This window comes from Ahaetulla prasina, chromosome 3 (genome assembly GCF_028640845.1).
Source record: "Ahaetulla prasina isolate Xishuangbanna chromosome 3, ASM2864084v1, whole genome shotgun sequence".
Lineage (NCBI taxonomy): Eukaryota > Metazoa > Chordata > Lepidosauria > Squamata > Colubridae > Ahaetulla > Ahaetulla prasina.
This window is the reverse complement of record NC_080541.1, coordinates 191,233,388-191,254,640: the sequence shown is the minus strand read 5'-3', so window position 1 is coordinate 191,254,640 and position 21,253 is coordinate 191,233,388. Positions and strand designations below refer to the sequence as shown.

General features: G+C 36.8%; 1 protein-coding gene across 2 annotated transcripts in view; it reads right to left on the bottom strand.

Annotated features, from left to right (window-relative positions):
- ACSS2 (acyl-CoA synthetase short chain family member 2) overlaps window positions 1-21,253 on the bottom strand; it is a 56,383-nt gene that overhangs the window by 13,783 nt on the left and 21,347 nt on the right. The window contains exons 4-9 of one of the 2 annotated variants that reach the window (XM_058175544.1): window positions 17,094-17,197; window positions 16,031-16,103; window positions 14,637-14,712; window positions 13,591-13,705; window positions 8,873-8,911; window positions 3,105-3,242 (exon numbers count right to left, since the gene is read on the bottom strand). In XM_058175544.1, coding sequence (XP_058031527.1) covers window positions 3,105-3,242; window positions 8,873-8,911; window positions 13,591-13,705; window positions 14,637-14,712; window positions 16,031-16,103; window positions 17,094-17,197 — 545 coding nt within the window. The remainder of the gene's footprint in view (window positions 1-3,104; window positions 3,243-8,872; window positions 8,912-13,590; window positions 13,706-14,636; window positions 14,713-16,030; window positions 16,104-17,093; window positions 17,198-21,253) is intronic. The other variant, XM_058175545.1, reaches the window with a different exon arrangement.

Here is a 21,253-nt window from a genome sequence, read left to right as displayed (position 1 = left end):
GGACCTTGGAGGCCTTCTAGTCCAACCCCCTGCCCAGGCAGGAAACCCTACACCATCTCAGACAGATGGTTATCCAACATTTTCTTAAAAATTTCCAGTGTTGGAGCATTTACAACTTCTGCAGGCAAGTCGTTCCACTGATTAATTGTTCTAACTGTCAGGAAATTTCTCCTTAGTTCTAAGTTGCTTCTTTCTTTGATCAGTTTCCACCTATTGCTTCTTGTTCTACCTTCAGGTGCTTTGGAGAACAGCCTGACTCCCTCTTCGTTGTGGCAACCCCTGAGATATTGGAACACTGCTATCATGTCTCCCCTAGTCCTTCTTTTTATTAAACTAGACATACCCAGTTCCTGCAACCGTTCTTCATATGCTTTAGCCTCCAGTCCCCTAATCATCTTTGTTGCTCTTCTCTGCACTCTTTCTAGAGTCTCAGCATCTTTTTTACATCGCGGCGACCAAAACTGAATGCAGTATTCCAAGTGTGGCCTTACCAAGGCATTATAAAGAGTGATCGCTCTGGTCACGTCTCGGTTGGATTACTGCAATGCTCTCTACTTGGGGCTGCCCTTGAGGTGCACCCGGAGGCTACAGTTAGTCCAGAATGCGGCTGCGCGAGTAGTAACAGGAGCCGCTTGCGGCTCCCATGTAACATCACTGCTGCATAGTCTGCACTGGCTTCCTGTGGTCTTTCGGGTGCGCTTCAAGATTTTGGTTACCACCTTCAAAGCGCTCCATGGCTTAGGACCCGGGTACTTACGAGACCGCCTGCTGTTACCCTATGCCTCCCACCGACCAGACGCTCACAGAGAAGGTCTCCTCAGGGTGCCGTCCGCCAAACAGTGTCGGCTGGCGGCCCCCAGGAGTAGGGCCTTCTCTGTTGGAGCATCGACGCTCTGGAATGAACTTCCCCCTGGCTTACGTCAAGTGCCTGATCTTCGGACCTTCCGTCGTGAGCTAAAAACATATTTATTTATTCAAGCGGGACTGGCATAATGGTTTTAATAGTTTTAATCTTAAATTGGGGTTTTTTATTGGGTTTTTTAATTTTTTTATAATTTTAAATTTAAACTTTTAATTATCAGTCTTTTGTAATTTGCTAGGTTTTAATTGTTGGTTTTAATTGTATATGTATTGTGTTTTATCTTTGGCTGTACACCGCCCTGAGTCCTTCGGGAGAAGGGCGGTATAAAAATTTAATAAATAATAATAATAATAATAATAAAGTGGCACTAACACTTCATGTGATCTTGATTTTATCCCTCTGTTTATGCAGCCCAGAACTGTGTTGGTTTTTTTGGCAGCTGCTGCACACTGCTGGCTCATATCTAAATGGTTGTCCATTAGGACTCCAAGATCCCTCTCACAGTTACTACTATTGAGCAAGGTACCACATATACGGTACCTGTGCATTTTGTTTTTGTTTTTTTGCCTAAACCTTACTTTTTTCACTGTTGAATTTCATTTTGTTAGATAGTGCCCAATGTTCAAGTCTGTCAAGATCCTTCTGTATCTTGAGCCTATTTTCTGGAGTGTTGGCTATTCCTGCCAGCTTGGTGTCATCTGCAAATTTGATGAGTTCCCCATCTATCCCCTCGTCCAAGTCATTGATGAAGATGTTGAAGAGTACTGGGCCTAAAACAGAGCCTTGGGGTACTCCACTGCATACTTCCCTCCATGTGGATGTAATTCAATTGAGGACTACACGTTGAGTGCGGTTGGTCAGCCAGTTACGAATCCATCTGGTGGTGGTGCTGTCTAACCCACATTTTTCTACTTTATCTAGTATGATCAGATTTTTCAGAAAAATATGAAATGAAGCCATGAAAACTTGGTTTTTCCTTCAGATGTTAGGGATATATTTTTAGCAATACTGCATACATATTCATTTGGAATACTGAATTTTATCATAGACATCTTGGCTTTTGTACTTATTTATTTTTAACTGCATATTTGTATTTTATTTTGGTTTTGTACTGTTTTTGCCCAGGGTTATTTGCTTATGATAAGCCTCTCTATAAAGTTTCCAAATAAATAAATAATTCTTCTGAAATGTTTCCTTTAGTTTTATCAATCACTCCACAATTAATTCTTCCTGAAAACGTGCATGTATCCTGTGGCCCACACAAGCCTCTTATTTGTACTCTGCCACCTTCCAAGAATTCCACAGTAGATAAATCACGCTACTGATTTTCCTTCCCAATACAGAACATTTAGAATTATAGCATCCTATGCAGCAGTGGTGAAATCCTCTGTGAGTTGCCACCAGTTCACTACCCGCGCATGCGCGGTGTGTGCCAAAGGCATGCTGCATATGCATGCGCAGTACACATCAAACGTGCGCTTCGTGTGGAAAAATGAACCTTTTGAAGATAAGTAGAACAGCAGGGGGAGGAAACAACTGTGCCACATGATTTAGATTCACTAGAAAGCAGGATTTCCTTCTTTTCTAGCAAATATAAATCGTGCAGCACAGCTGATCGTCAGAAATACCGGTTTGGACAAAACGGTAGCTTTTTTTTTTACTACTGGTTGGCCTGAACCGATAGCTTTTATTATTTCCAGTTCACCCGTACTGGTGTGAACCGGTAGCATTTCACCCCTGCTATGCAGGTTTTATAGTAAAAACCAAAACAAAACCAGCCCCAATATTCAATATACCATTCTTGAGCAGTGTATTAGGTGTGGTCTTTGGTGCTCTCTCAGCTTTGCTGTTTTCTTGCAGTCATTTCATTACCAAACTAAGTATCAACATCAGTGCTACAAGAGAGTGAAGTTTGCAAAATCTCCATTCCCTTTTAAGGACTAAGAACTAAAGACCCCACTGTTCAACTTTGAGAAAGATTCTCTTCTGTGTTAGAAGGTGTCAGCTCCAGAGTTTTTGGAGCTCTGCAAATTAATGGAACAGAACGGGCAGAAAACATGGCATTCTTTGATTTCATTATTATAATTATCCTTTATTCAGTACTCTATCTCAAGTAGAACTATAAACAAATGAAGTTTAAAAACGAAGTGTAGACATTGGACCAAAAGTAATAAAAGAGTATGATTTGACAAAAGCAGTACTATAACTTTCTACTTAACATACCAGGAAAATGTTAACATACCTTCGGTTTCCCTGTTGATCCACTGGTGTAGAGAATAAACAATTCATCTTCTGCATCACACCAGACAGGCTCACACTCCTTGCTAGCATTTTTCATGATGTCATGCCACCAAAGATCAACTTCTGGATCCCAAGGAGTCTGAAGGAAACCACATATCATAATACTTAAATGCAGTCTTACCAGGAAAAAAACAAATGCACTCTTGCAGCTGAACGAAAAATTATTCCACAGTAGCTGAAAAGTCCTGTTTTACTATTTCTAACCCTTGTTATTTGTAACAAAGCTTCATGACACAATAACACTTGCTTAAACCTGTGGACAATTTTATTTCCTACTTGAATTCAACATATTTGCTATAGCTACTAAGAGACTCTTTAATGCTGCATTTGTTTTTCTTGAAAATAGCAATAGCACTAGACTTATATACCGCTTTACAGTGCTTTACAGCCCTCTCTAAGCAGTTTACAGAGTCAGCATATCGCCGCCAACAATCTGGGTCCTCATTTTACCCACCTCAGAAGGATGGAAGGTTGAGTCAACCTTGAGCCTAGTGAGATTTGGACTGCCAAATTTCAGGCAGCCAGCAGCCAGCAAAAGTAGTCTGCAATACTGCACTCTAACCACTGCATCACCATGGCTCATAAATAATGGTTTTTCCAGATGTAAGGCAAGTTCCTAGCTTTATTACTAAAATTAATGTATCACTGGAATCAGAACACAAGATATTGATAAAAGAAAAAGACATATGCTACTCTAGTAGTCAATATTTCTAAAAATATGCTTTGCAAGCTCTGTATCCATCACATTAATCCAGTGAGGTGAGCCAATATTTTTAAAATGTGGGTGTATAAATGTAGAATGGGTCTGACTTACAAATCTGTTTAAGCTTAAAGAGTTAGCATCGGAAGTGAAAACTTGTTAAGATTATATTAATGATATTCCTCATTGGACTTGTAATTTGTCTTTAGTGAACATAATGGAATTATGATACACTAGAAAAATCATATAGCCAGGGATTACCACAGTGATTCCCAAACTGTGAGCCGCGGCTCCCCAGGGAGCCGCGCTATCGTCATGGGGGCGCCGCGGAATATCTGCGCCCGCTGGGTCCGGCGCTGATGCGCCATTTCTGGGGCGTCTGGTGCGCATGCGCAGTTGCAGGTCGGATTTCCGGGGAGCCGCGGGCGCGTCTGGTGCGCATGCGCAGTTGCAGGTCGGATTTCCGGGGGAGCCGCGGGCGAAAAAGATTGGGAACCTCTGGATTACCATATAGTACCAAAAATCCAGACATCCACTAGGTGGCATCTTTCTTGTCATCTTGTGGGCATCCAAACATTTTGATGCACACTACTCACAAGTGATTTCACTATAATCATTATAACAAGCTTCATGCTTTTGTTGTTTCTTTTCGACCGCTTGAATCATTTTTAAGCTTGTATCCAATTCCATATTAAACGTAAAAATGGTTTTTAGTTTTTTTAAGGGCAGAATTAATTTTAATTTTAATCTTGGTCTTTGAATGATCCTCAGATCTTGATCAATCCCTTCTATCCACTCAAAACTTTTACATCACTTTACAGTAGTACTCTTTTTCTACTTTATTCATGTAAGCCTCCAATAGTGCATTATCCTTATGGTAGTCAAGAAAACCTAAAAAATGCTTTGAAAACATGCAAATCTGACACAACATGCATTTTGACTCTTCTCTCTAGCAATGTGCCCTTTTAGGTAGAACAATCTTCACCTGTGGAGCACAGGAGGTATCAGAAGACAACACAATTTTAGAAAGAGTCAGAAGAACTTTGCATGCAGAATATTTCTGTTAGTGTTACACATAATGAAAGATTGTCTATTAGTTCTGCTTTGTTTCAAGGAGCCAGCTGTGGCATAAAAGTGATAGAAATATTTGAAACAAATAGAACAATCCAAGCAGCATGTCATAGTGTCCCATCTTTCTACTGAGAGAAGAGCATGCTGAGGCTAACAGGCAGTATTTTGCATTGATATGAGCAACCCAATGAAAGTCAGCTCCCTCCAAATATGTTGAAGTACAACTTTCCGAATGCCCAGGCACCCTGAGTTCCAACATTTCTGATAAATCCACAGGAGAGGGTACTTCTGGATTTGCAACATAGTCCTGGTCCAACATTCAAGTTACAGCCATTCCAAGAACAGCCATCAAAAGTTGAGCCACAAAAAATTGACAATCCATGCAGTAAGTTTATTAGTAGTTTTAGCAAATTACACTAATCAACAAATGCCTTGGGTTTTTTCTATGCAATTCAGACATGTAAATTAAATCTCTCTATTACCGTATATTTCCACTGTAATTCCCTATAGTCAGATAAATTATTTTACTATGATAGATCTATTTCCCCCTTATGACAATGGCTGGCAGCATCTCAAAAGGTAATGTCTTTGAAGGAAGCATCAGCAAAACTCCTCCATGTTGTTATCTTTTTAAATTTATATATAATAAGAAAAAAACGCTATCCTTAATTACACAAGAAATGCCCAACATAGTTCTGTGTGAAGTTCTTGTATTAAAAAGTGTAAAAATGTTTTTAATAACATTAGCTTTCTTGATTCCAAATGAAGTGTTTTGAATGAAGAACCATTGAGTGTTATAGCATCAATTAGCAAAAGTTTGGATGGAGATGCTCAGGAGATGCTCAGGCAGCAGACAGTATAGAGCTAAGCAAACTGTCACTGCTTGGCAACAACTCATGATCAAGACATTCATTATTATTTGACACAAGAATCAAACCAGTATTTTCCAGAGCTGAGAGCACAGTTTTAAAAAAATCAAAACTGGAAGCACTGTCTTTCTACTGATTCAAAATGTAAATGTAAAATGTACAAAATGTAAAAGAAAAAAAACCTTGAATTGTTCTGTTTTTCCATGGCTGTCAGATATGGTTTTGCCAGAATGAGTTAAATCTAGGCAGTGACCTCTGCAGAAATTCAACATGCAACCCAAACTGGATAACACTGAATAATCCAATTCTCCCACCCCACACCCTGCAAAAAAGTAACAGAAACAAACATTCGTAGTAGAAGCTGATATAGTAGCAGTCAAATGAGACTCAATTGGATATTCAAATTTTTAGGATGTATAGGCTCATCTTAAATACTTTACTGTAATAATTGTACTACATAACAGATTGTATATTAGTCCAGCAGATAATAAGGCAACTGATATAGCCAATCAAACAAACTGAATATATGAGGATGTATTTAAATTGAAGATATTCTAATTACTGAACATCTGAATTAATTATAAGTGCTAGATTTTTTTTTAAAGTCAAAATAAACTTGATTTATTTGGCTTATTCGTGCCAGCTTTATTTCTGAAGCTGGGTTTTATTTAAGGCAGCCATGTTCATTTAAAATATTAAAGTTAACTGTAGTCTTCTCAAAAGGAAACAAATGCAGGATTATGTATCCAGTTCCAACTGAATTTTAAAAAATGGTCTTTGAACATTGTAATCCAGGTAGCTGAAAAAATACAAAGTTGGCTATTCAAAAAGGCTGGCATGAAAACCTATATAAGCAGCAACAGTATTTGTACTACCAGAACCTGAATATTTTTATTCAATACTATTTCATCTTCTTTACACAGTCTAAGATTCACTGAAAAAAGGCATAAAATTACTATGATAGAAAGGAAGCAATTTAATAGATCTAATGTAGCTTTTTCACTCTTTGTACAATTTCTTTATGAATTATCCCATTCCACCAAATAATCCCTTTCCAATATCAGGTGTAAAAAAAAACAGTTTGCACAAGCACCTTCAAATTGGGATCAGAAAGCCATTTCAGAGATTCTGAATTTCTGAAAAAAAAGAGGGGTTTTTTTTATTTACATTTATATCCCGCCCTTCTCCGAAGACTCAGGGCGGCTTACAGTGTATAAGGCAATAGTCTCATTCTATTTGTATATTTACAAAGTCAACTTATTGCCCCCCCAACAATCTGGGTCCTCATTTTACCTACCTTATAAAGGATGGAAGGCTGAGTCAACCTTGGGCCGGGCTTGAACCTGCAGTAATTGCAGGCTGCTGTGTTCTAATAACAGGCTTCTTACCAGCCTGAGCTACCATGGCCCTATATAGTTTGCCAATATCTAAACAAATCATTTTATAACAATATCATGATGCCAAAGAATGAGAAAACTTTGTATTCACCACCATCATCCCTTCCTCATATATATTCCCACCCTCTTCTGTAAGTTTGCAACCCCTGACTGGCAATATTTTTTGTTACTTGAGAATATAATTATAGCCTGAGTTTACCCATTTAATCAATCCACTGTATACTCTAACCATAGCTTTTATACAAGCCCCAATGACACATCACATTGTTAAAATCACACTTTGCAAACTCTAATGGTTGATTTCCCCAATGCTCTGCCAAAACCATGTCAGTCTAACCATGGCTTAGTGGAACGTGAGAATCTAGTCACCACTGGAAAATACTTCAAAAATAATCTGGCTCATCTAAACTCTTAATGCAGGAAATCTATCAGGAGAAAAACCCATCAGGTGATCTTTTTAAAGACAGAATAAAATTGTTTGATATGTATGCATTATTAGAAAGCTTCCCTATGTTTTCCAAATTATAGATTCCCTCTCTTCTCCTCCCCACTATCTATATGGCAACTCTTCAAATCAATGAAGAAGACTGTCATGTTGTCTCTTACTCATCTCTTCTAAATATCATAATCAACTTCTCCAAAAATGCTGAATTTCTTCAAAGCTTTCCTCTCTTGTTTTTATCACCCCCTCCACCTCATTGCACTTTGTAACTACCCTGATGATTTGCTGAAAATGATTGCAAAGAATATGAAAATCTGCTAAAAATATTTTAGAGGCCACATACCTAAAAATAGAAGATTTCAAGGAATTTGGTTAAAGGCTGTTTCAGAACAATTGTCTTCAGATGTATAATCAATGCAAATTGACTGTAATCCATAAACCCTAGGCTTTAATACAGTTGTAAATTATGCCTGTTATCTGCTTGTAATCAACCAGTTGCTTCATTTACTAGCATTGATATCACAGAGCTCTGTAATTATACAATTCCATTAGCAATACTCTTTCCATTTTTCAAACCCAGAACTAGTTTTCCAGAATTTTTCTTTAGAAAATAACAATTTTTCACAGCTGATGATAAATGTGAAATGATCTTTTACACAACTTATCAACACTAATACTTCAATTACGGTAAGTTTTTGCTAGTCAGTGATGAAAAACAATCAATCAAGAATTTCAGGGTCAATTTTTGACCTCTTTCAAATAGGAATGTGCAGTTTGTATGCTGTTTGTGAAAGCAAAATTGAGTCATGGAGGTAATCTGAATGAAACCATTCTGCACTATCTCAGTATAATTGAATCCAGGATATGAGCTGACAGTTGCAACTGAATTTATTTCTAAGGAAACATTCAACCTTTAAGGATACAGATTCCCTTATGGTCTCAATACAAAAATAAATCCCATTTACATTTTAAGAAAAAATAACAATAGCACTACAAAACGGTTATTTTCCCTACCCCCTAATCCCAGGTTGTTGAAATGTGACTACAAATTCCCTTCAACCCGTTGTGACAGTGACGCCCCCAACAACCATGCAGGTGCTGGAATGAGGTTAAAAGGCCACACATTGCAGTGAGAGAGCAAAAGAGCAGACAAGAGAAGAGGTGTGCTGGACGTGGTAAGCAGAGCAGAAGGATGCCGTGAAAAAAACTTCTGCTACACACAGTAAATACCTTTGGCTGGACTTTCTTTGAGCTCTGAGTCTTTTTTTCCTGCCAAAAATTCACAAAGAAGATATAACGTTTGAGAAGCAGTCAAACTGAACTTGGCCACTTATCATCTGTAAATGCCATGATAGCAAAGATGGGTTGTATAATTAGAAAGCTGAATACCATGGAATAAAGTGCTTTTAAAAAACAAAAAAAAGGAAAAATTGCACACAAGGGATCTGATAACCTATCAGTGTCTGATTAGCCAATTTCATTTCAAAAAGCATTTTTCCCTCCATAAGAAACAGGGCTCTTCCATGTAACTGGTTGGCCCTCTAGTCCAGAGTCTGTGTTTTGTGTAAAGCCCATCCATTCCTAACTGGCAATTCCTATGCTAGAGCAAAACTGCTGGTTGGCAAGGAATGTAAAAATCCATGAAGCGTTATTCCTATTTATTTAAGGTGTATATTACAGGATCTATCAATTAAGCTATTAAGCTTCCCATCGTGAAGTCTGTTTCTCCAAACATAGCCAAACAGCCAACTAATGTGTTGCCATGCCAAGGCAATCACTTTGCCATAGTTTGATGGCTCTTGATTAAATCCCAGCCATATAAATTCTCTTATCCTAGAGAAGGAACAAGTTGTGAGATTGATAGATCCTGAAATGGATCTGCAAGGGTTTCTGATTTTCCAATTGTGTGACAGCAACAAAATGCTTTTTCTCCCCTTCCCCTCTTTTTTTTCTAGTTAAGTATATATATATTTATATATATATATATATATATATATATATATATATATATATATATATATATATATATATATAGGGGGTAGGGGGTGGGGCTGACTAGGTGGCTCAGTGGCTAAGACACTGAGTTTGTCAGCAGTTCGGGCGGTTCGAATCCCTAGTACAGGTCTCCTGCGTGAGCAGGGGGGTTGGACTAGATGACCTCCAAGGTCCCTTCCAACTTTGTTACTGCTAGGTTTAGAAATAAAGTTATAAAGTTTGGAAAATTGAAATGTATGATTTTGACATGCATACTTCCCGGCTAACAGTGGTGGGGTGTACGTGTCTTGTTTCTTCCTTATCTCCTGGATTTTGTTAACACCTTCTTGATGAAGAATGTTGGAGGAGTTGAACTTTTTTGGCATTTTGGCTGATACTACCCTGGCTAATCTTGAAAGACTTGGCCAGAACGTAAGCTGGTTAGCACTTGGATAGGAGACCACCAAGAAATTTCAGAGCTCTAGGCTTGGACAAGAAAGTAAAATGAATCCTGGAATAAGATTAACGGCAACCCACTACTATATTTTTTTATAAGAAAACTACGTAGTTAGTTAGCATGAATTAAACATGAAGGAAACTTTATTTCTTTGAAATAAAAATATTATCCAGTGGTTGGTGGTGTTTTTTCATAGACCAATGCAGCAGGGATTGCTTTTTCTGAAGCGCCATGTATAAAGGATAGTGAGATTAGTCTGAGAAGTGAAAGCAAATGCCTCTGCTAGGCAAACACATACCCATATTTCACTATTTCCTACCTAATCAATTTGATGAACCTCAATGTTCTAATAACAATAAGGAAAGTTTGCCATTCTAAAGGAAAGAGTGGTGCTAATAAAAGAGTAACAGAGTTGGAAGAAACCTTGGAGGTTTTCTAGTCCAATCCCCTGCTCATGCAGGAGACCATAAACCATTTCTGACAAGTGATTGTCCAATCTCTTCTTAAAAACCACCAGTAATAGAGCACCCACAACTAATGAAGACAAGCCGTTCCACTGATTAATTGTTCTAACTATTTCTCCTTATTTCTAGATTGGTCGTCTCCTTGATAAGTTTCCATCAATTGTTTCTTGTCTTGCCTTCAGGTGCTTTGGAGAAAAGGTTGAACCCCTCTTCTTTGTGGTAGTCCCTTAGATATTGGAACACTGCTATCCTATTACCCCTAGTCCTTCTTTTCACTAGGGTAGGCATAACCAATTCCTGCAACCGTTCTTCATATGTTTTACCCTCCAGTCCCCTAATCATCTTTGTTGCTCTTCTCTGCATTCTTTTTAGAGTCTCAACATCTTTTTTATCATGGTGACCAAAACTGGTTGCAGTATTCCAAATGTGGTCTTACCATAAAGTGATACTAATCAGTAGGATTTTACAATCTAAATCACTTTAGAATCTTGATGTATTTTCTTTGATGTACACAAAACTAGAAAGTGATTCTGCAATTCTAGTTTAGCTTCCTTCTTACCAGAATCACTTGAAGAAATAGGTAGCAAACATCTGAATCTTGTTCACATTTCTTCATTTGCTTTATCATCAGAACTGATGCAACAATCTATACTACAAGAGTTAAAATGGCTACAGAATGGCAAAGGCTTTATCTATTGGATATACATTTCTTCCCAGCCTTCTCCTGTATTCTCCTGATGCACCAGACAATGTTTCTCATCACTTTTGAAAGATTATGGGAAACGTAGTCCAATTAATCTGGAAGACATCCAATTAGGCTATATACCAATCCAATAGCTACAAAGTTAAGCATCACCATATTGGAATATGCATGTAACTTAACAGTCTGGAATAAAGTGTTCCTAAAATGAATATATAAAATTAAAGAGGGGCGCTAAGGGCTACATTAAAGATTGTGTGGTGTGTTGATGGCACAATTTTAAAAATCAAGCATTATGTGAAAAATTGATATTTTAGGAATTCTTAAGGACAGCAGGTGGTCAGTCACTTAATTTTCCTGTTAACAACAGATACATTAATATAAGAAATACGCAAAGAGTTCAGAGAAACAGCTTATTTATTTGCTACAGATAGATTTTCTCTCCCTGCCCAATAAGGAAGAGGATATTGGCAAAGGATTGTGACCGACAGCTTATCTGAAGAACCTAATATAGCAGACGTACATTTCTATCAATAGTGTCTATCAGAATTTACAATCAAAGCTCAGAGATGCCTCTTCTGTTTCTACTGTTCTGACCTTTAAAAATTGGTACTAGTTTGGCATGGTCAATAAATGCATACACCTGGCTGCCAATCCTGATCTCTTCTGGTCCATGTAAAATGTCATGGAGATATGTAGTGATAAAGGCAATGACAAGCATTTGCTATTAATGGATATGAGACTTGTAATGTGCTAAAAATAGGGTCTATATTTGATGAGCAGCAAAAACTCAGTGAGATGGTACATCCCTATCTACCCAATACACTTCAGTCTGCAAGTAGGGGCTCACATAATAGAAGGCATCTTCCATTCCTGCATTTATGAAACCAATGCATTAAGGAGAAAATTACACAGTCCTCTTTACCAACCAAACCTAAATCAACATTTAGGTTTGAGGAATATTCAGTTATGTGATCTCCTCCACCACTAACGAATTGTGAAACAAGTACAATCCAAATACTTATTAGCTTAGTGAGAAATAGGTAGAAGTCAACAACAAAACTTCTCATTAAACTGTGAAATATAAAAGTTCATAATGTCATGTTTAAAATAAGACACTAATTGCAAGACTAGGGTAAAAGATTGTGGTTATTTAATTGGGTAAGCAATGTCTCCAACAGAGAAAGTAGCTTTAAATTCATAGAAACTTTCTAGGAAACAGACAACTCTTTTACTACTGTGGAGATGTGACAGGAGCAACTAGTTACTATTTATTAATAAAGCAGCACAAGATCAAGAATGGTAGTAAACAGATAAATTGATTAGTCTATAGGAGGACATAAGAATATATTTATATGATATATGTTTGAGAGCAAGCAGAGGTAAGTCCTCAAAGATATCAAAAAGGCAAATAAAGGATTACTTTGTCAATGGTTATACTAACTAATATGTTTGACAGATATGGTGGAATTTTAACCACAGAGTTCCTAGCCAGCATGGCAATTTTGGGAGTTTTAGGACTAGATTAGGGGAATGCTTGGTTTAATGGATTTTTGGATGCTGATTTTAAAATATTTCCAATAGTAGCAAAAACTCCGTGCAAACATAAACAGAAGAGATTCTGAATTACGATTCACATACCATTGTACTTTTTTACCTTAAACTTGGGGAAATGACTTTCCTTGATTAAAAAGGGAAATACCCTAAAAGGAATAAAGTACATAAACTAGTAATTGCAGCTTGCCATCTGCAAACCTAAGTGTGTTGATGAAAATAGCCAGTCTCCCAGTCTAGATCTAAAGTACCCTGGGAGAATGTTCACAGACTTTAATTTTATCATACAAATAAGTTGGTGAATTCTTGCTGTTTTAAAAAAAACCAGGAAATAAATGTAACATGTTTTTAGATATTTAGTAAAAGTGGTTTTCTATACATGTTATGGTGATAAATTAATTTTAAAGAGTTCCAGAACTAGAAAGGAGAGGAGAGGAGAAAAACAAAAGTAACTTTAACTTATGTTAACCATTTTTGTTGTATGTTACAGACAACATGTACTTACCTTGAAAAGACTATATAAAAATGAAAAGACAAATATTGCCTTTTGTGATCAATAACAGCATCAGCACCATTCATTATCACAAATATATCCCACTGGCAACAGAAAGATTATCTCCCCAACCCAGCTATCTGCAATACTGAATTGCTCCTTAATTGCCCAGTATAATGAAGCACAACCTTGAGGGCAAAAATCTAAATTCCCTCCAGCTTGATAGTTAGGATATGCAATCACTTTTCTTTATCTACAATAAAAATGCCAGCTCAAGCCCTATAGATCCATCACACAATAACTCACTTGCACATTCTGACAGATTCTTTTCAGAGGTGGAGACTTGCTGCTTGACCCATCTTGAACTAGTTCTTCTCTTCCTAGATGCTTAACCACAATACATCTTTCCAGAGGGTTACCCCTAAAATAGAAGAAAGATGAATCCATGAATATGAATCACTTGAAGAAAATCTTGAATATTCCTGATATTTAAGTTCAGTAAACAAGCTAAATTAAATATTCTTGATGAACGTATCTTTTCTTTAATGTACACTGAGAACATATGCACCAAGACAAATTCCTTGTCTGTCCAATCATACTTGGCCAATAAAAAATTCTATTCTATTCTATTCTATTCTATTCTATTCTATTCTATTCTATTCTATTCTATTCTATATTAAATAGGTAGAATGGTTTATATGGATCACAACAATAAATAGTAATATTTAAACAAACAGTAGCGTTCTACTACCAAATACTTGGTTAAAATTGTATCCAGTCTCATATTAAAGGGGAGAATTAATGAATTTTAATAACAGGTCTTAGTTCCCTTGAGTGACCTTTCACAGATTCCAAATCATTTTTGGGGTGGCTGCCCTATGAAGCCAACCCATAACATGACAAGATCATGACTGACTTTTATTGTCATTTCTTTCTATTACTTTGGGAATACATTTTTACATACACATCTATATATTTCCTCACAGATGATGTAAGAAATTATGGAGGAGGCTGAGAAGGTAATTGAAAGGAAAGTAGGGCAGTTTCTTATAAATGCCATTTCAACTCAGATTCCAAGAAACCTGAAAGAAGCATTCAAATCATTCCAAAAGACTTTCCCTTAATGAACTCACAATAAATGAGATTGGAAGTTCTTTTAGAAGTTTTCAAGATGCTGCATTTACCCAAGGCTAGCATTAAAACTATCCTACTGAAATTTGTGCAATTCTTGCTTCCTTGATCTTCTGTCTGGAATGCTAGGGTATTTTTAAAGCTAGAGTCCATGCTTATTACTAAGGAAACAAATATATCACAAATTCCCTTCATTGAAAAGAATCTTTGAACTTACTTACTTAGCTTTACACTTCTGTAAGGCTTCATCAGCTATCTGCTTCAAGTTAATCAGCTTATCACCTCTATAAAAGGCATCTAAAACAACAAGTAAGTCATTAAAGTGGCGCATCAGAACAGGCCAGGCCCTTGAAGGTTATCCATCATAAAGGAGGGACGAAATAGTTTAAAGTAAAAGAAAGAGAGAACAATGGAAAGGACAATGCAGTAACAGCACCAGTTTCTTCAAAATTCAGGGAATTTGAAAAGATCTGGGTTAGGGTTAGATTGGGGATCAATCAAAGCAAACTGGATGACCTTTGTCATATCTTAGTTCTGTTATTGGCATCCTCATTATTTCATGACAGAATTAACAGGACTTAACAGAATAACAAAGTTGGAAGTCTTCTAGTCCAACTCCCTGCTCAAACAGGAGACCTTGTACCATTCCAGGCAAGTGGTTGTCCAAACTCGACTTAAAAGCTTCTTGAATACCTTGAATAGCTGATTTTTTTTGTTGCACATTAAAACATAATGTTGCAGGATCCATTCTGAGTTGGACACTGAGACCAGAGGTTTAGTCTTCTAAGCTTTTAGACTTGTGCTGGAGCCCATCTTCAGGGAATGCTTTTCTTTCCAAATATGTACATTGGGGTGTTGTATATGTAGTATTTATGTGGTGTGTGATTGTGTGTGGTTTTTTAGTTAATTGGGATGTTCTGTAACACAAGGAAAGAACCAACAACTTAATAGCTGGCCATCAACCCCTCAAATAACAACTAAAAGTCACACGTAACCGGGCAACACATAAATACTACAAATATTATGCATAGAACAGCCCAGTGCACACTTTCTGGAAAGAGAGAAAAGTTTCCTCAGGATGGGCTCCAGCACGAGTCCAAAAGCTTGGAAGACTAAATCTCTGGTCCCGGTGACCAACTCAGATTGGATATGCAACATTATCCTGGCACATGTATATTTGCCTTCATTTATAAAACATAACGGGTCTAACAGTTAAATGAACGTAGATCTTATAAATCTGAAATCTATTTATTTTATTAGAGAAGGATCATCTAATAAAAAGCATTAATTGAGCAACCCATGGCTTTTCAAATGTAAGGCCTGCTTTTTTTACTAGAACATTTTCCTGCTTTATGACAGCTAAGAAAATTAAATTCTTTTTTAAAAATACTTTGGATCATAGCAACAAAAGTTATGAATTAAAATGTTTATAATTCCAGAACACTGTTATATTGACAATAGATTGATCAAACATATTCCTATGTGTTTTAACTCAGAAATAGCTCCTTCTTTTATTTCAAAGATGAAGAGTATAAAGTTATCATTAACTATAAACCCAGTTAGGTTATGCTGATTATATACTAAAGAACCTACAGGTTATCAAAAATCTATTTACCTGCAGTTATGAGAAGCGAGCAGTTGGAATCTAGAATCCTCTCACAAAGAGATTCTGCTGAAAAGCCTGCAAACTGAAGTCATAATCACAAATTTAACTACCAAACAGCAGAAGCCACAACAGTGCCAACTTGAACTATTTTGACTAGGATTTCTGACTGTGAGTAGGAATAATGCAGATATAAATGTTTTTATCTAATTAGTTAAAAGGCAGTTGAAAATTCTGTTTCATAATACAACAGAACTCCTTAGAAGAAAATCTTTGTTACAATCAGTGAGAAACGCATTGCAGATAATTATAATCACAAATTGTAGACATGTTTCATTGAAACCTAGCTTGATCAAAATTGCTGCCTTTTTCCTAATGTATAAACATACTATTGAGTTAAGAAGGTTTAAGGATATGGTGCTTCCACTATGCCTCTTGAACTGAGGAAAGGAGATTGCTGGCTGACTACTGAATGAGTCCAGAAAAAGGCATGGCTCCTTTCAGAAGAAACCAACAAGTACAGCAACAGCACCCATGCTGGATTAGAAGACCTTTGCCTAATTCAATTCCAAATACTGCAAACCTTTAATGCAAAACATCACAGCAAATATGGACTGCTATGGACCGACACTTTGCAATTTGTCAGTATTCTGTTGAACTATTTAATGCAATGTTTTGGCTTAAACTCCTTAAAAATGTAGGGAGATTTTTTTTATTATTATTAAATTATTTAAGCCTTCTTTGGAAAATAAAGTGATTAATCAGCATCTGCTTAGTCAAAAAGTGCATAATGGCATACTCACCTACTTGAGAAAGTAATTTAAAATCACAGGAGGTAAAAAGCTAGCTTAGTTTAAATTGCTATCTATGTCATAGTTCATTTCAATTAGGTTTTATTGTACAGTACCTGATCTGCAAAATGCAGATAAACATTAGTTGGCAGTAAGAACTTTTTGTATCATTTGCTGTTCATTTGGATTTGCAGACCACACACAATAGCCCTAATTTCAATTACTAACTCATAACCTTCAAGGCTATAATTCAATAAATGTTTTTGTTGAATAAATATTCCTACCACAATAGAATGAAGTGCTCCAATTCTGGCACAAGCTAACATAGCAACCACCAGCTCAATTATCATTGGCATGTAGATGGAAACTCTGTCTCCTTTCTTCACGCCTGTGAAGAAGAAAAAAATCTCAGATCAGCCAGCTACAACAATTTTTCCAGACAACCACACAAATAATACCTGAAAAATCAAACAAACTTATAGAGCAAATAGACATTGGTTAAATTAAGGATCCCAGAGTTAGAGAAGGAATCTTTGCTCTGATTTGATCTAAGCCAGCATCATGATGAAATAAAGAAATGGTCAACACACTCCTCAAAAAGGAATTAAAATGCATAACTGTTTTCACTGTTTTATTTCTTGCTTTTATTGTTTTTATAAAAACTCAAGGTTATTTCCCCTCAACAACTTGGTGAGGTGGGTTGGAGTGAGAGCAGGTGACTGATTCAAAATTATCCAGCTGGTTTTCACGCCTAAAACAGGACTAAAACTGACAGTCTCCCAGTTTCTACCCTGGTGTCTTAACCACTAGCCCAAATTGGCTCTATAAATTACTGAGAAAACTGGTATCAAAGAAAAGGAAGTGGAAGAAGCATATACACTGCAGGAAGTTAAAATACAAGTGTTAAATGAATTTGAAGGTAGATTAATTTTCCAAGAGAATGACTGGAAAGTAGAAGTAAATAAAGAGGGTAAATAAAGCAGCTTTCAATAGAATAAAAAGAATTACATGTATGAGGAATTTTATTAATAGTATGTGGAATTTTACCAATAAAAGATGAAAAAAGAGGCGTGGTGGAATGATGAAGTGAAAGCAGCTGCAGATGAGGGAAACTGCACGTAAGACAATGGGTGTAGCAAAAATGACAGGAAAGAGAAATATTACATATAGTGAATGAAGTCGGAGAACATAAAACAGTTCGAGAGTACAGGATTACAGAAAATACAGAATGATTGTGATAGAAACTTTGAAAACTGGAAACAGATAAAAAGGGCCAAAGAAAGAGACACTAGATTAAAAATGAAATAATGAAATTATTTGGGATAAAATTCAAACAATGGAAGTCTAGAAGGAAAGGTTTGGAAATAGGTATGGGAATGACAGTAATACGAGATGACCTTTATTGTCACTTTTTCTCTGTACACTGGCACACATTAAAAATGAAATTCTGGTGCCTGCTGACAAAAGAATACATATATGTACCCATACCCATACATAAAAACAGACATACATATGCTGTACATACACAAATGTATATTCGCATACATATATATTAATCACAGTCCATTTCGAATACAAAATAGAAAACAGAGTCTTGACAGTTAACAAGGTTGATACTATATGATACAAAGCTATTACAGAATCCAGTTATTCTGCTTTGGATACCACGAAGCCTCCTCCCAGAAGATAACGAAGAAAATCGGTAATGGAGAGAATGTGTAGCATGCCTGACAATACTGTGGACCAGTGGTGGGTTGCTACCATTTGCCCAGGTTCGGGCGAACCAGTAGCAGCGGTGGTAGGAGGCTCTGCCCACCTGCCCGGACATCATTAAATATGATCTGTGCATGTGCAGAAGTGGCGCGAGCCCGAGCAAAGTGAGCACGTGCAAGCGAGCAAACCAGTAGCAAAGGTAAGTGAAACCCACCCCTGCTGTGGACCCTGGTCAAGCAGTGCTTATATGCCATGTAATATGTCAAAAAGTGAAATTGAAACTAATGCTATAAATATTACTGCCAAGAAAAAAATGGCAAAATCAAAATTGTAGTTGCTGTGAGAATATTGAAAATTGCTGAGCTACAGAAGTAGTTGGTATAACTGAGACATGTTAAAATATGAGTATGTTTTGCTTGTGGAGTAGTTCTGTGACTTCTTTAACGTGTGTGAAGACTACATCCATAACTGAAAATTGAAAGAATTACTGCCTTATAAGAAGAGAAATGTAGCAACAATTAATGTAAATGCACAGGAGGATTTCTTTATTATACATGCCTCAGAATGTTGGCAGAATTCTGCCTGAAGGGTGATAATGAGTGAAACACAGGAAGAGATTGTGGCTTTATACTAAGCATGGGGTTTGTAGATTAGCTTTTCAACTTTGCTTTTCAACATGTCATTGAGAAATAAATGAGGCCGTTTATTGTACATATATTGATTAAAGGAAGTGCATGATAAGGAAAATAAATTTGATTTATGGAATGTTTTGTGCAGGTATGAGGTTGGAATGCAGCAGAACCTACCATGTTTCCCTGAAAATAGGACCCTGTCTTATTTTTTTTTTAACCCTGAAATAAGCACTTGGCCTTATTTTTGGGAAGTCTTATTATTTTGGGGCATGTGGAGCAAGGTGGGGCTCCTCTTGCTGTCTTACCTGATTTCCAGCTCTGTGTTTAAATATTTTCAGGGAGGGCTTATTTTGGGGGGTAGGCTTATTTTAGCACATGCGCTTAAATGGGCTCATTATCAGGGGGTGTCTTCTTTTGGGGGAAACAGGATATGTATGATGCAGGTAGACTAATGTGGGAATAATATGATTAGTGAATGATTAACCCTAATCTTACTATTCAGGACAAGGATCAGATTTATGGATAAATGTGTAAGTCATGTTTATGGTAATATGAGAGATGTGTCGCTTGGAGAAATGAATGTACTTGCATTTTTGTAAGCAATGAATGTTAGGTTGTATGATGCAGTAAGAAGTATGGCTCTGAAAATGGATGTGTCCAAACCAAGTTAAATGTGTTTGAAAAGGAAAATGGAGTAAACCACTGTATATTTTACATAAATGAAAAAAACAGAGCAAGTAGATGAAAGTGTCTACCTTCACAAACAATTTATTGAAGATAGGGAAATGTTGATATGCAAAGGTTGGCAGTAATAAATAGTAAAATGATCTTCTGTGAGGAATGAATGCTGAAAGAAGTAAAACTGTGATGAGTGTGTTTCTGCCTATGTTATATGAAAATGAGGGCTAAGTAATTCAAGGAGTAACCAGAAGTTAATGGGATAAAACAAAAAGATGCAGAATCAAGAATCAATGAATGTTGAAACAATGTGGATTGAATATAACAATGAGTGACCAACATGAAAGAGGACTATCAGTCTGATCATACTGAGATAATAAATGAGGATCAAATTTTAAATTTTAAAATTTTATGCTACAGAATTTTATTTTATAATCGTTGCATATATCAGTACAACTACTAATATTCTTATAATCACTTGCATTTTGAAAAATAATTGTTTGGGCTACAAACATTTTCATATATTTGCTAGCTCTGTGCCAGATATCAAGCAGACAACAGGTGACAGTAATAATTTCAAACAGAGTTACTGCGTTCATGCATACTGCCTTACTCATCAGAATATTTCTATTCTATTCCAAAGGAGGACTTTTGTATAACTGGTTAGGAATGTACTGCTTCAGAAATTTTAGTCTTCATTTAGGGTGGAAAGTGATCGACATGTATAATGTTTTCATAGTAGGCTGTCATATTTATCAAACCTCAGAAGGGGAAGACACTCTGATTTATAAAATTTGTACAAATGTACAAAATATACAAGTGTACAAAATCAGAAAAGATGGCTGACAAGAAGCGCTATTCAGGTATCTCCCCTTCAAACACTGCTATCAAAATTATACTCCTGGTTCTTAAATGTTTCAAGCTAAACACCAGGAATGGAGAGTCTCAACAAATACAGGAAACTGTTCATGGCATAAATTTATTAAGAGCATGCAGGAAACCAGCTGATCTCAGGAGTGGAACGTTCTATAAAGATCCACAGGCGTGCTATAACCTTATTGACTTTAAGGATAAATAATGACTGAATAAAACTAAACTAAAATATGCATATGGAATAAGGTATGGTTAGCCATCTTCGTTTTTAAAAGTGTACCCTTTCCTTACCTACCAACCAGGGGTGAAATGCTACCGGTTCAGACTGATTCGGCCAAACCGGTAGTTGCAGCAGCGGGTGGTTCAGAGAATGGTAGCAGCGGCAGCACGAGGCTCCGACCACTGGCCTGGTCGTCATTACTTCCTGGTTTTAACCAGGAAATAACCTTTTTATCCTCTGTGCATGCACAGAAGGTCCAAAATTGCACGTGATGCACGTGTGCGCACAAAGCACTCATTTCTGAACCGGTAAGGAAGGTAAGTAGACT